This window comes from Chelonoidis abingdonii, chromosome 12 (assembly GCF_003597395.2).
Source record: "Chelonoidis abingdonii isolate Lonesome George chromosome 12, CheloAbing_2.0, whole genome shotgun sequence".
Lineage (NCBI taxonomy): Eukaryota > Metazoa > Chordata > Testudines > Testudinidae > Chelonoidis > Chelonoidis abingdonii.
Genome location: NC_133780.1, coordinates 7,845,265 through 7,860,039, shown reverse-complemented (window position 1 = coordinate 7,860,039; position 14,775 = coordinate 7,845,265). Strand labels below are relative to the sequence as shown.

Sequence of the window (14,775 nt, the reverse complement as noted above, 5' to 3'; positions counted from 1 at the left end):
GAGGCCAATCACAACATTGTAATCACCACAGTGTCTACACTGGCACCACAGCCTATAGCCTGCCGCAGAAAGTATCTTGTTGGGGATTTTCTACTGCACTGCAACTGAACATATTCTGCGCACAAAGTGGCTTGGCAGTGTGCACACTCTGCAGCTGGTGGCAAGAAGCTGCTTTACTGCACACAAACTTGCCAATGTAGACATACCTTCAGTCCTCGATCTTGGAGTGCGTATCCAGCACTCGCCCTCATTGTTTTGCTAACAGATACTGGTCATTTCATTGTTCTAAAACAAGAAAATCTCATGACAAAGGCTAGGGAAACGGGAAAGAAAATCAGAAGGACTATTTTGGAAAGTGATCATTTGTCTTTTGAAGTCCCAAAATCTGAACTCCATCCTGACAGAATAATTTAATATCAAAATACTAACAGACAAGCCTTCACAAAATGAGAAAAACCCTCAGTCCAGGGTGGGCTAGAAACTTTCCCTTCATGAAGTGAAACCCCACAGAATCTTAATTTCAAAATCTCGAGAACAATTTGCTCATTTCCTTCTGAACAGGCCAAATCTGCTTTACTCAGCACCGCCGCATATTTGGCTGGGTTATTGACAAAAGTTCTAAGCATCATCTTCAAAAAGAAAGAGGAAAACAAGACAAACCTAACTAAAAATTTCTATCTAAAAATGATCTGGATTGGCTGGAAAAACTCCAGATGCCACTTACAATAGATGGAGGCTGGATTTGTAGGCCTGAATTTATGGGAGCTAGTTCGTATGTCTCGCCAGTGAACGATTAGAAAATTTTAGCTTTGTGTCCCAATCAGGGGTTAAAGAACACAGACAGTTCTATGTCAGGAAGACTCTTGGGTGTATGGCAAGACACGATACTGAGGACAATACTAAGTTTTAAGATCTTTATAAAACAAGTGAAAAAGCAATCAAAGCTCCAAGGCACAGTCACAAATAAGGATAGCAACGAATCCTGTGGCATCTTATAGACTAACAGACATTTAGGAGCATGAGCTTTATGGATGAATACCCACTTCGTCGGATGCATGAATCACATGCATCTGACGAAGTGGATATTCACCCATGAAAGCTCATCTCAAAACCGTCTGTTAGTCTATAAGTGCCACAGGATTCTTTGTTGCTTTTACAGATCCAGACTAACACGGCTACCTCTGATAAATAAGTAAAACAATTCTAAAGTTCCTGGTGTAACATTCCTACTCTAAGGCTATTTAGCTACCAGGCTCACACGCTTCCCTGAAGACCGAGTAGTAGGAGACAGAGGACCAGCCTTGTTCTGGCATGCCCAATAGATTGATGGTCTGGCTGAAGTCAGAGAGGAGGAGTAGCTATGTTGCCGGCTGAGCTGATAGCTTAATAGAAGGTATAAAGAGGAGAATGAGCGACCTCTCTGTATGGTGTTTGCCCTTTTATAGGGTCATCCTAATGACATGAATATTTATAGCCGTGCCCAATCTACCATGCCTAAATCTTATTTCCTCACCCAGAGAAATCTTCGGGTACGCTTATTCTATAGGCTACCATATTGTGACATATATTCATACATGTTAATATTGATTATCTCATCCCTGAAATCATTACCTTTGACATTAATCATAACTTCCATGTTCCGCTGCAGAGCAACCTGTGGTTACCGGTCTGTTCCAAACTTAAGGTGAACACCTTCGGTTCTTCATTCGATTCTCCATTCAGTTCCCCCAGAGACAAAGGGGTAGCCAATAGGACATTTATCTATGCCAAAGGTTGCAATCACTTATCCTAACTGACTCAAGCTAAGCTTCTTTTTCCAGGATACAGGCCTGTAGGCTCCTTTGCATTACAACCAACTATTCTGAGTCATATATATTGAGATCCGGTATAAACCAAACTCCCTGAAGATAACAATATAATCAATCAAATCAGTGAATCTAGCAAGCTAGAAAAGTAACCTTATGGGCTACAGATTTAAGCTCAAACTCTGCTTTGGGGTTCATTTGAATTCCCCCTTCAGGAATGTAACATTTTCTTCTTCAGCCCTCAGGGGCCTGATTGAGGATCAAAGAAATCAAAGTCTGATTCCTAAGCATGGTGGGGAAAGAACACTATGGCAAATGATACACATGAAGGTGGAGGGGTAAAAAGGGAAAAGGATAAACTCTCCAAGGCTTGGGCAGAGGCTGCTCTGTGAGAGAAGATATGTGAGCTTAATGGGGGTGGGAGGGAATCCCTCGGACTCAACCCATCCCCCTCCAATAACACATAAGTTAAAACACCACATTATTTTGTAATCCCTGCTCCAGCTCTTTTAGATTCTATTGAATGCTGGCGGATAAGGGAGAAACAGCACAAAAAATGAAATGCTTTTCAGCAGAACCTGGAGCAATGTGAAGATATCTTGGAATGTGACAATCACACTGCGAAGCGGGGACTTAGTGACTCTAACAATCACTTTGCTAATCGGGGACTGGAATAAACTGCTCAGGGTCAGTCTAGACTAGAAAAAGGGGTGGAGGAACAAAGGAGACGCACCAGCTAATCTCAACCACTTCTCCTGCCCTAGACAGACGCTTGGAGGCTGATATTATCACTCCCCATTTATTCCCTCTCTGGAAGGCACACATTTGTCTCCAGCCACCCCGCAAGCTGCTGGCAGTGCTAGGAACAGAGCTTACATCTCCTGAGTCCCAGGCCAGTGCTCTACCCACTAGGTAATGCTGTTTCACTCTCACAGGCTAATGCTGTAGTTGGAAATCCAGACTGCCAACTAAAGGCCCTGTGGGAACCAGTCTCTGCTAATGGTGCTGTCTGAATGCAAAGGGGGCAGGGAGAAGGGGCAGAGGGCATGAGTGATCCAGTGGCGGATGTGGGGAGGGAAGGAGTTACCAGCCCCCAGGGACACTCATCCTCCAGGGAACAGCTCCAGGTCAGTGTGGGAGCCCAGCCCAGGGGATGGTGGAAGATGGGGAATGGGGAGAGGTGTTTAGCGGGAAGGTGAGGCCTGGTTCTAGTGTCCTTCTCCTCATCTCCATGGCAGGGGGATCCCAGCTGCCAGGGGAAGGGACGGGGGAGGGGGGGGACTTCAGCCAGGCAGAGGGAGCGGCTGCAGGAGTTTCTCTCTCTCCCTTCCCCAATCTGTGGCCCATCAGCTCAGCAGCCAGGGCTGCAGCAGGGAGGAGGGGGGAGAGGAGGGGCTGATCGGTGCTTCTCCTTCTCTGCCTGGGGTTTGCTTAGACCAGGCAGAGCCAGAGGGTCACTGACCAGCTGATGCGCGGCTGCTGCTGGATCATCCCCACAGCGACAGGCAGCTGGATCCTTGGGAGTCAAATGCCCCTGATCTGTGTGGGAATAAGGAAATGGGTTTGTCACCATTGTCAGTCCCAGTCAGGGTCCTGAGAGAATTTCCCTGCTCCGTGGAGGAGTCTCTGATGTCCAACATGATGTTAGCGCCACTTGGAGCATTTTCCACACTGAGAACATCTCAGAGGTTTCTTTCTGTTGGGGATTTGCACACACCTGATACTCCAGGAGCACCAAATGAAGCTCCCCCACCGTCAAGGTCTCTCTTCCGTGGAAAGTCAACTTGAATCTTTTCCTGCAGTCAAGCTATTCCTAGGGGGTCTCATTCTTGTGCGTTCTCTGATGTTTCGTCAGCGCTGAGCTCTTACGGAAGCTTTTCCCACAGTACAAGCATTTATAGGGTCTGTCTCTTGTGTGGGTTCTCTTATGTGCAATAAGATTTGAGCTCTGACTAAAACTTTTGCCACATTCAAGGCATTTATAAGGTCTCTCCCCCGTGTGGGTTCTTTGATGTGAGATAAGCGTTGTGCTCCGAATAAAACTTTTCCCACATTTACAGCATTGAAAGGGTTTCTCTCCTGTGTGCACTCTCTGGTGTAGAATAAGTTGTGACTTCTCAATGAAGCTTTTCCCACACTCAAGGCATCCATAGGGTATCTCTCCTGTGTGGGTTCGCTGATGTCTAATAAGTGTTACACGCTGACTAAAACCTTTCCCACACTCATGGCATTTATAAGGTCTTTCTCCCATGTGGATTTTGCTATGGTGAGCAAGGGCTGAACTTGAGATAAAACTTATCCCACACTCAAGGCATCCATAGGGTCTCTCTCCTGTGTGGGTTCGCTGATGTGTAATAAGTGCTACACGTTGACTAAAACCTTTCCCACATTCATGGCATTTAAAGGGTTTCTCTCCCGTGTGCACTCTCTGGTGCACAATAAGCCTGGACTTGTGTATGAAGCTTTTCCCACAGTCGAAGCATTTATGGGGCCTCTCTCCTGTATGGATTCTCTGATGTCCAGTAAGTTTTCTTCTGTCAGGGAAACTTTTCCCACAGTCGAGGCATTTATAGGAGTTGTCGCTTGGTGTGTGGATACTCTGATGCTTAATAAGGTCTGAGCGCTTAATGAAAGTTTTCCCACACTCAAGGCATTTATATGGTCTCTCTCCAGTGTGTACTCTCTGGTGTTCACTAAGCTTTGACTTCTGAATGAAGCTTTTCCCACAGTCAAAGCATGTATGGGGTCTCTCTCCCGTGTGGGTTTTCTGATGTGCATTAAGAGTTGATTTCACACTGAAACTTTTCCCACACTCCTGGCATTTATAGGGTCTCTCTCCTGTGTGGGTTCGCTGATGTGTAATAAGCGTTACACGCTGACTAAAACTTTTCCCACATTCATGGCATTCATACGGTCTCTCTCCAGTGTGAGTTGTCTCATGTGCAGTAAGTGTTGCACGCTGACTAAAACCTTTCCCACACTCAAGGCATTTAAAGGGTCTCTCACCTGTGTGGGTGATCTCATGTGTAATAAGCTCTGAGCTCCGAATAAAACCTTTCCCACACTCACAGCATATATAGGGTCTCTCTCCTGTGTGTACTCTCTGGTGTACAGTAAGCCTTGACTTGTGTATGAAGCTTTTCCCACACTCAAAGCATTTATAGGGCTTCTCTCCTGTGTGCATTCTCTTATGTGACATAAGCTGTGACCTCCCATTAAATCTTTTCCCACATTCAAGGCATTTGTAGGGTTTCTCTTCATTGTGACTTGTCTGCTGAATTGTGCTTTCCTTGGGATCCTTCCATCCTCTACCACATTCAGTGGATTTATACAGTTTCTTCCTGGGATAGTTTCCCAGCTGCATCTCTAATCCGTGTCCATCTCCCCAGGCTTCTCCCTCTTTCAAGCCCTGGGAAAAATTCTCTTCAGCTTTTCTCAAAAACCTTTCTTGCTCAGGACCTTCCTCCTGCTGATTCTCCTCCCTGTTCTCACTCACTGTCCTATCACCTGCTGGGAAAGAGAATCCAGACAGGAGTCACTGCCTGTGCCAGGGAAAAAGGACAGAAAGGGGAATAGCAAAGAGGGAAAACACAACACAGTGACTGTTGGGGAGATGGAGACATTGGATTCTGCCTCTACATCCCACCCAAGTGCTCCCAGGGAAGTAAAGTCGGCGTAGAAATTCGCAAGAGTTCACAGGATGGGTGGGAAGCTGTGACTGATATTTGCCTCGATGATACAACATCTGCTGACTGCAGCCCTGATCTGGGTGAGACGGGGCAGAACTGAGGGCTCTCGCTCATGGCATGTTTTGGGAGTCCCAGCTTTTTCCTTCACTCTCAAGATGGTCCTGTCTCTGTTTCTCTGACTCCTCACCTGTGCAGGTGCCTCTCAGGCTCACACTTTCCTCAGAGGCCTCAAGATCTGGGACCCACGGCTCTTCCCCTCGTTCTAGATGGGCGATCAGGTCAGCTTTGGGAATGGGGAATCCTGCTCAGGAGGTGAAATCAGGCAAGGTCAGGGCGCATGGAGCATTGCTAGAGTATCTGTCACAAGGAACATTTCCTGACATTAACCTGACCCTACATGGGACTGTGGTAACTCAGACCCCTTGGGAGCAGCAGATATCCGAGGCCGTGGAGGTGTTGTTACCCCCTCACTAGGAGGTCTCAGAGTAGATGCTCTGGGGGACGTCCTGACACACACACAGCTCAGGTACTAAGCTCCTGCCTATTTCCAAGTCTGCAGAACCGAGAGCCCTCCCCACGCATGGAGCTACTCCCAAGAAGGCAGGTGAACGGTGTGTGAAGGAGAAATAATATAGGCAGGGAAGTTCCCTGCTTCTAGCTCCTGGGCAGCTGGAGAGACAGGGATGAATTAGCCTGTCCATTAGCTTTCTGACTCCCTGCTTCCCCTGAATGGGGTATGGAGATGCAAGTCTCTCTCATACTGGCATAGGCGCCGACTCAACCCCACCTCTGCCTCCACTTCCACTCCACTTCTTCCATGAGGCCCCGATCCATCCTAGCTTCCATTTCAACCTCTTCCACAAAGTTCCCACCCCAATTCCCGCCCCGCCATTATTCTAACTCCTTCCCCAAATCCCTGCGCCGGCTCCACCTCCTGCCCTGAGTACAGCATGTTCCCGCTCCCTCTCCTGGCTATTTGGTGCTGGCCGGGGGGGAAACACTGTGAGATAGGTGAAGCAGTGGGGACACTGCGCGCTCGGTGGAGAGGAGGAGGTAGGGCAGGGGAGCTTGGATGCTGTAGGATGCAGAGCACCCACTAATTTTTCCCTCTGGGTGCTCCAGCCCAGAGGCACCTATTGAGCTGGGGCCTATGCACACTGGAGCTGTGGACTATCCGACCCTCCTCCTCCCCCAATCTAACTGACCAGGGAAGAACCTGACCACAGTCACATACTCAGACCCCACAGCTTCCAATAACCAAGGGGACAGAAATCCCTTACCCAGTGACGCCACCGTCTCATAGTTCTCCTGCATGACGTCCCTGTACAGGGCTCTCTGAGTGGGGTCCAGTAGAGCCCCCTGTCCCTGAGTGAAATACACAGCCACCTCCTCGAAGGTCACCGGAATCTGAAACAACAAGAGTTCCCCACTCAGCACCTGCTGCCCCAACCACAATCCCACTAATCATGGCAGAGGAGACCCAGAGAAGTAGAATCCCACCCCCACCCTCCTCAGAGCACTCAGGAGGCTTCACGGGGTGGCAGAAGGTGACAGCTCCTTGGCACCCCAGCATACAGAGCAGGGCAGGATCTTCTCATTTCCCACATGCCTGCCAGCCACAGGCTGATGCGGAAAGCACAGCTCTGAGCCGGGGACAGGGACAGGAATCCCAACAGCTTCCCTGCATATTTCACAGCAGCCTCTGGACAGTGGGGTCAGGCTCCAGCCCTGGGACTTTGGTCAGTTTTCCCAGACCTACCCAGGGGGGTGTTTCCTGTATGAGAAACGGGGGAATGTTCCCTCCTTTCCCACATGCCAATGGGCCTGTTTAGAAAATCAGGCTCCAAGTTGAATGTGTCCCAGCAGCTTTGTCCTACCCCTCCCCTCTAAAAAGCAACTCCCCCGCACAGCGCCTCCCTCATGAATCCCCTACCTGAGCTGGCTTCCATCACAGCCATTTCTCATTCCCTCGTCCCCTTGAAAAAGACGGATGTTGATTCCTCAGTCTTTCAGGCGCGGAGAGGGGTGAAATGCCGGATGGTTTCAGAAGGGCCTTGATGTCCATTCACACACCGATTTTCTCCCGTGGGCTCTCTCTCTGGACACAGATGTCTTCTGCACTCTGCCATTCTTGGAAAACCCCTCAGTCACTTTATTACAAACACACATTGCAGCCCCCCCACCAGCGACCAACACATCCCGAGACACTCAAACCCCCCAGGACAGATCAAGAATCATACAATAGCACGTTGGAACGGACCTCAGGAGGTATCTAATCCAACCCCGCTCTCCTCCGCACAAACTCACCAGCAGCTTCCCTGAAGGCCCTTTGCGCAGAGCACTGTCCCTCCTCCATGCCCGGCCCCAGCCCTTTCCCCCGGTCTCTCATCACCTGCAGGCTCTGGCTCAGGCTGGTGTGGCAGAGCCGGCGCCCCAAGGCTGGGCTATTCACCAGATAAAGTTTGTCCGTTTGTCCCATCCCCCATCCCATTCCGCCCTTGCAGACACAGAAGGGGTTAATGGTTTCTCTCTTGGCAAGAACCCTGCCTTGGGTAGCAGCAGCATGCTCAGTCTGGCACCTAGATCAAAATGCAGGAGGCAACATCAACCAATATCATGGGAGCTCCCTTGATCACCAGATATTTTTAGAAAATCATGGACAGATCACAGGCTGTAAACAAAATATCACGCTCATGATCTAGTCCATGACTTGGACTAAACCTGGACTATCTTGGAGTGCCGTTGGTGCTTGGCGGGTCGGGGCACACGTGCTGCACTAGCGGCCGGGGGCCCGCAGGAGCTCAGGGGAGGGGGGTCTAGGGGTTGCTGTGGGTGCTCGGGTGGGAGCAGCCCAAGACCCTGACGGTGTTCTGGGGCGGGGCTGGCTGGGCTCACAGGCTCCCAACCTGGTTTCTCAGAAGCAGCGACATCTCCCTCCCTAAGCTTCTAGCTTCCAGGACCTCCTCTGACAAACTTGCTGCCTTAATCATGAGCAGAGAAAGACACCAGCCTCCTCTGCCTTAGCAGTAACCAGCCCCTCCATATGAGGACAGTGCAGTGGCTGCAGATTTCATTTGCTCACCTGGACTCACACCAAAACAGAACCAGAGAACCAGCTTGAACCAATATGCTTCAATGAACTGGAACGAGACTTAAAACATCATTTTTCCTCTCTCTCAGTGAACCTAAATCAAACTTGAGAAAAAAACAGCTACCTATTGAAATGAAGTTTCAGCAATTTTTCAGCTCAATATTTGACAAAATAAAATAAAGCCTACTCTGATCTCACTCATTATAAAACAAGACACCAAAACAACCCCCAGGAATGTGATCGCTACCAGAACGGCCTGTCCCAGTAGGAGAAGAGAAGGGGGCAGCCCACAGGAGCAGGGAGGGAGGGGAGAGAAGTGGGGGCTCCCTGTCCCAGAAGTTAACACTAACTCTTCAAGGCCAAGGAACCAGGCTGTTCAATTCTTCTTCCCCTTAGACAGGCCTCCTTCACCCGCCTCTATCCCTTAGGGCAGCTCCTCCCCTCCATTGCCCCACCTGAGGCAGGCCCCATGCCCCAAATTCAGTTCCCCACTGAAGCAAGCCACAGGGCTCACTCCCAACCCCCCTTCCCACTTCTGGGGACTGCCCGGTAACTGAACCAGAACCAAACACACCGACTGCCACTGAACCCGAACCAAACCCCATTCCGCTCCTTGCAGCTCGCAGTGACTCTGGTTGGACACCGAATCCTGCGTAGAAATCAGACCAGCCCGTTCAGCGCTGTCAGGAGTCAGCCCCCCTCCCTTCCCCCCCCCCACAAAATAAGGAAATTGTCTTTAAACACAAATATAAAATTGGAAGCTGGGTGTGTGCGTGGAGGGACTCTGGGTGGACATTTGCCTGGTAAATTCTCAGCCCTTTGGGTAAAACTCCTGCCCACCCTTATCTCTGGGTGACCAACTTTTCTAAAGGCAAAAGTGGGACACATGCAGGAGCCCCGACCCTCCTCTCCCCAAGGCCACACCCCCTGCTCCGCCTCTTTCCTCTGAGGTCCTGCCCCCGGGCCAGACCAGAAGCTGGGCAGTGCTAACACCTGCACAGGGAGCCAGGCTACTGCAGGGAGCCACGGACCCTCCACCTGCCCTGGGCAGGAGGCTGGATTGCTGAATAGGGTAACCAGGTCTCTGATTTTGAACTGGAGCAGCTGGTCGAAAAGGGATCCTGGAGGCTCCAGTCAGCACCGCTCACCGGGCCATAGACTGCCCTGTTGGCAGCGCCAGCCAGGCTCCCAGCAAGCCTCCGCGCCGCACGGCTTCAGGCAAGCAGTCAGCATGTCCAGCTCCTAGGCTTAGGGATGGTCAGGGGGTTCTGCGCACTGCCCCCACCTCCCACCTGCAGGCGCAGCTCCCAGTGGCCAGCCGGGTCAGGGCACGGGACAAACTCGCCCCACTCAAGATTTCTCAGCAGGTGGCTGTTGAGGGATCATGGTGCGTGCTTCTCCCGCTGCTGCTGGCCCTCTTCTGCTCGCGCTGCTCTTGTGGCTGGGCTCCAGCTGCGGCACCTACCCCTGCACTGACCCCACGGTCTGTCGCCCCATCCCCGGCACCCAGGAGTTCGAGGTATAGATCCTCATCTCCGAGTGAGGCTGCTGGCATGGAGGGGAGGAGAATGAGACCAGGGCCGGCCTCCTGGGTAAGGGGGGAGTAGGAGGGAAGGACCTGAGCTGCAAGGGGCAGTTGGACAATCAGCTGAGCCAGGTGACTTCTCAGGAGCAGGGGTGCCCCTCCTCCCTCCTCCTCCACTGCCGAGTGCAGCCACCACTGCTCCTGTCCCCCGCCTCCTTCCTCCCCGGAGCCCCCAGCCACTCGGACTGGCAGCGCCCTCCTCTCTGCTGTGCCGGGTGGGGGGAGGCTGATGCTGAGGTGTCCCGCTCCCATGTACCCAATTTACACTAAGCTGGGGAAGGGCCGGTGCAAGGATATTTTGCATCCTAGGCAAAACTTCCACCGGGCACACACACCCCAGAGAATCATTTATTATAAATTTTCAGAAACGAATACAAGGCAGTCACATCTTACACGGGGGTTGGGTTCTAAGGTCAGTGCGTAAGAGGAAAATTGTGTATAGTGAAAATTACCACAATGTACAGTATACACTAGAACAGAGGTTCTCAACCTACAGCACACACGCCAAAGGTGGCATGTGAGCTGATTTTTTTTTTTTTTAATGGCAGGCTGCGAGTCTCGGCCACCGCTGAGCCTGCTGCAGACCTGGGTTACCGTTCATCATCTGCCACAGGGTCCAGCCAGCACTCCGCCAGCCTGCTCGTCATTCTCTTCAGGCCAGCAGAGTGACGGGCCAGCAGTGGCCGAGATCTGGCTGGCAAAGGGCCGGCAGCCGGAACCTGCAGACCGGCACTCGGCTGGGTGGGGTCAGCGGCTGGGACCGTCAGGCCGTTCAGCTGGGCTCACCAGCGCATACGCTGCCGCTGACTCTCGCTGCTGCCTGAGCGAACGGAACCCCAGGCTGCGGACGGAACCCTGGTGAATGAACCCCGACCGTTTCCCCCAGGCTGGCAGGAGGCTGCAGCGGGAGCTGCTGGGACCCTCAGCAGCTGAGCGGGGCTGGTGCCGAGTTGAATAGAACCCCAGTCGGCAGCCAGGCTCAGCGGCGCTGGGACCTGCAGCCTGCCATTAAAAAAAATCGGGCTTGCGTGCCACCTTTGGCATGTGTCCGTAGGTTGAGGACGCCTGTTTATGCGATACTCCTGTGGTATTGTACTTATGGTAATTTCAACTACAACACCATTCTCTTATGCGGTGACTTTAGAACCTACCCCCCTGTAAAATGTGACCGCACTGTAGCAGGGAATAAAAAATTGGGGGCACGCTTTTGGCAACCCCCCAAATCTTGGCGCCTTAGTGCAGTTGCCTAGTTCCCAGTGGTTCCACCGGCCCTGAGCTGACATGGTCCAGGGGGAATCTGTTGTGTGCTGCTGCCTTCTCTGGTCCAGCTGTTTCTGTGAAACAAGCCTCAAGGTGCCTGACAGACCCTGAGTGCTTTCTTAAAGAGACAGTGCCTAGAGGTCAGTCATCAGGAGCTTCTGGTTCTCCTGCCCTATAACTATGCAGCCCAGCAGGGAACGTGACCTGGGCACAGGGAGCCCCACCTCGCTCCTCCCCCTCACCTAGCCCCCTAGGGTGCATGGGGCAGAGAACAAGCAGTCCAGTGGGGAAGCAACGCAGCATGCCAGCCTGCTCCCAGTCCCTTCAGCCAGTTCAGTTTCCTCACATGGTGCTGGAGGGATGCAGAACTTTAGTGGCACAGGAGGGGTAGGATTGATGTAGGGGGCCAATATACGGGTTTAGCGTTAGAGGGGGCAATGGGTTAGGGACAAAGGAGGCATAGGTACACGGGTCAGGGGTGAAGGGAGGACAGGGAAAGGCCATGGGGTGACGATCTGACCATGCCGTCGGGCCAAGGGACACCAAAATGCAAAGTCCCAGGGTGCCAATTTTCGCTAGGAGTGAAAACGAGTCCTGGAGGCAAAGGTGTGCACTCCTGCCATTCCAAACTGTTGCAGCTCCTGGCCTTCTCACCTGGCCCTGTCTTGGCCTTGCAGGGAAAATGGGTGGGGAGAGGAACAAAGGGGGGGGTGAAGCGAGTCGGGGTGGGCGCCGTCACGAAAGGTGCGGGCAGGAGCAGGACAAAGCTAGGAAACCCATGCCCAGAGCATCCCCCCCCCACTCTGCCACCCCCCCCCCCCCGAGCCGCAGGTACGAGTGTGGGCTCTCCACTGCAGACCAATGAGACTTAGGGCTGGGATCTCGGCCTCTGCTGCTGGGGAGCGGGAAAAGCTTTGGAGGGAGAAGCCACCAGAGGGGTGGGGCCTCGTGGAGAAGTGGGCCTAAGGCCCCCCTCGGATCCACCCCTGGAGAAACAGGCGGCGCTACCCTCAGCCTCGCGCGAATGCTGGGAGTCGTTTAGCCCGAGTCCTGCCACCTCGGGACACACGGTCAACCCTGCCCATTCCCCCCGGGTTGACCATGTCCCAGGGGAATCAAATCCCCGCGGGCCTGCTGGCAGGGCAGCCCCCTCCCCCGCCTTCTTTTTTATTCCCCAGTGGGGCGGGGAGCTGCCGTTGCATCTCTCCCCCCCCTCCGCCTTGTCCCTGCCCCAACCAGTCTCCCTCCCAGCCTCCCCTCCCACATCCCCCTTTCCTTCGCAGGAACCCCCCGACATTCTTCCCTCGGCCCATATCCCCCCTCCGCCCCGATCACCCTGCACCGCCACTCAGCCTCTCCTTCAATGCACCACGCGGCCACCCACATCCTGCCCGCTGTTTCCCCCTCAGCCCGCCTCGCCGCCCCCCGTACTATTGTCCCACCGCCCGAGGCCGGCCAGGGCTGGTCCCCCCGCCCGCACCAAAGTTATTCGGGGCGGAGCGCAGCGGTTCCCGGCCCCGCGGCCGGAATCGCAGCCAGCTCCGCGGAGCAGCCTGGGCGCGACAACACCTCTCACCAGCAGCCGGGGCGCGCGCGCCGGGGCTCGGTCTCTCCATCACACGTCTCCTCTTCCCGAGGCGCGAAGGGCAGCCGAAGCCGCCCAGGAAGCAGGGCCGCGCCGGGCGGGGCTCTGCCTGGCCTGGAGAGAGCTCCTGGGGGCACGGTAAGGGCCCTGCGGAGATTCCCCCTCTCGCGGCTGGCACCAAGGGCTCCGGGCCCCAGCACCAGCGCGCCGGGTCGGGGATTCTCGCACGAGCCAGAGTCACGCACGGCGCCGAGTCCACTATCCGCTGCGGGGTCGAGCCCAGCGCTCGCTGCCCAGAGCCGCTGCCCTGGGTCCTATGATCACCCACCGCTTTGCGCCGCCTGGCCCCAGCGCTATGTAGGCCCTGCCTAAGGAAGCCACAGGATCAAGTGGGGCAGAAAGGAAAGCGTGCCAGACCCGGGGAGGGGGAGAAGGGTTCTAGAGACTCCGTTGTCAGAGAATCCAGGGGTGATGGAGTCAGGGAGCCGCTCTGGTAACAGACTGCACAGGAGCAGTTGGGCAGAAGCTGGTCTCTTGTTCCACCCCGACACTCACTGGCTACAGCCCTGGGCCAGAGCTCCCAGCTCTGGCTCCCTCGTCGGGTCTTAGACTAGCATACCAGGTTTTTGGCAACCCTAGGCGCCGGCCATTTGCCGCCCCTCGCGCGGGTCCTTGTGGCTCTGTGGAGCTGCCGCAGGCATGCCCGCGTCAAGGTCCACTGGAAGCCAGGGACCAGCGGACCGTCCGCAGAAATGCCCTGCGGCAGTCCCACGGAGCCACGGACCAGTTAGACCCTCTGCAGGTACGACTGCGGCGGTCCACCGGAGCCGCCTGCGCCACCCCCCCGGCAAAATGCCGCCCCCCACCATAATGCTGGCGCCGTAGGCGACCACCTAAGTCGACTAAATAAAAGCGCCGGCCCTGCCTCGGGTCATGGAGCTGTCAGAGTTGTGGCACTGAATTCTGCCGTTACTTGTAGGTCCAGATGAACCGAGCCCTGGGCTTTATTTAAAAGCCCTTCATGTCTGCCCCCTCCCAGGGATCCCCTCTGCCCATCTCCCAGCTGGTTCTCCCCTGTGGGCACTGACTGCAGCTCCCCCTCGGGCACCTGGATGTCTGCAGTGCTCTGCGTCAGGGACTGGTGCTCTGCCCACTCAGGATAGTCCCGTATTTCCCTCTCATCGTTTTCCAATTGTCAGCAAAATCATCCACCTTCTCCTGGTGGCCACCTAGAAACTTCCCTTAAATGTTAGAATTCATCAGATGCAGCCTCCGAAACAGACCAGTGCCCCCAAGGTGAGTACAGGGCCTCATTTTGCTAGGCCAAAACCAGATCAAGATATTAGATAGCACCCTTAGGCTATGCCTATTGATGCAGCTCCACTGTAATCTCTCTAGGGCAGGGTTTTTGGTAGCCTCTGAGCTCAGCCATCAACTCTTCCTGATGGCCACTATGAGACTTTTTCCTAAAATGCTTAATTAACTTTAGGAAAGACAAAAATATGCACATATCCATGTCCAGTTGTTGTAATTTATTTATATAGGTTTTTTTTTTCTTTGCAGACTCAATAATAAAAATAATGTACAGTTGCCTCTCTTCTTTACTAGACCTTGTGACGAACTGGGAATGTTCTTAATGTTTGTTCTGAATGCTGTGTTGGTGCTTCAGTGTCCCCTATGCACTTCTTAAGTATCTAGGGCTATGGCTACACTTGAAACTTCAAAGCGCTGCCGTGGCAGCGTTGCCGTGGCAGCGCTTT

The 14,775-nt window shown here is 53.5% G+C and overlaps 2 protein-coding genes across 2 annotated transcripts in view; one reads left to right on the top strand and one right to left on the bottom strand.

Moving 5' to 3' along the window:
• LOC142047641 (zinc finger protein 547-like) overlaps nucleotides 1-14,775 on the top strand; it is a 206,375-nt gene that overhangs the window by 107,202 nt on the left and 84,398 nt on the right. The window lies entirely within an intron of this gene.
• LOC116825016 (uncharacterized) lies at nucleotides 903-7,985 on the bottom strand. The gene is made up of 5 exons (XM_075071485.1): nucleotides 7,802-7,985; nucleotides 6,775-6,954; nucleotides 5,682-5,795; nucleotides 1,200-5,312; nucleotides 903-982 (listed from the first exon to the last, which is right to left on the bottom strand). The coding sequence occupies exons 1-4, from the start codon at nucleotides 7,983-7,985 to the stop codon at nucleotides 3,619-3,621; spliced, it is 2,172 nt and encodes a 723-aa protein (XP_074927586.1). The 3' UTR covers nucleotides 903-982; nucleotides 1,200-3,618.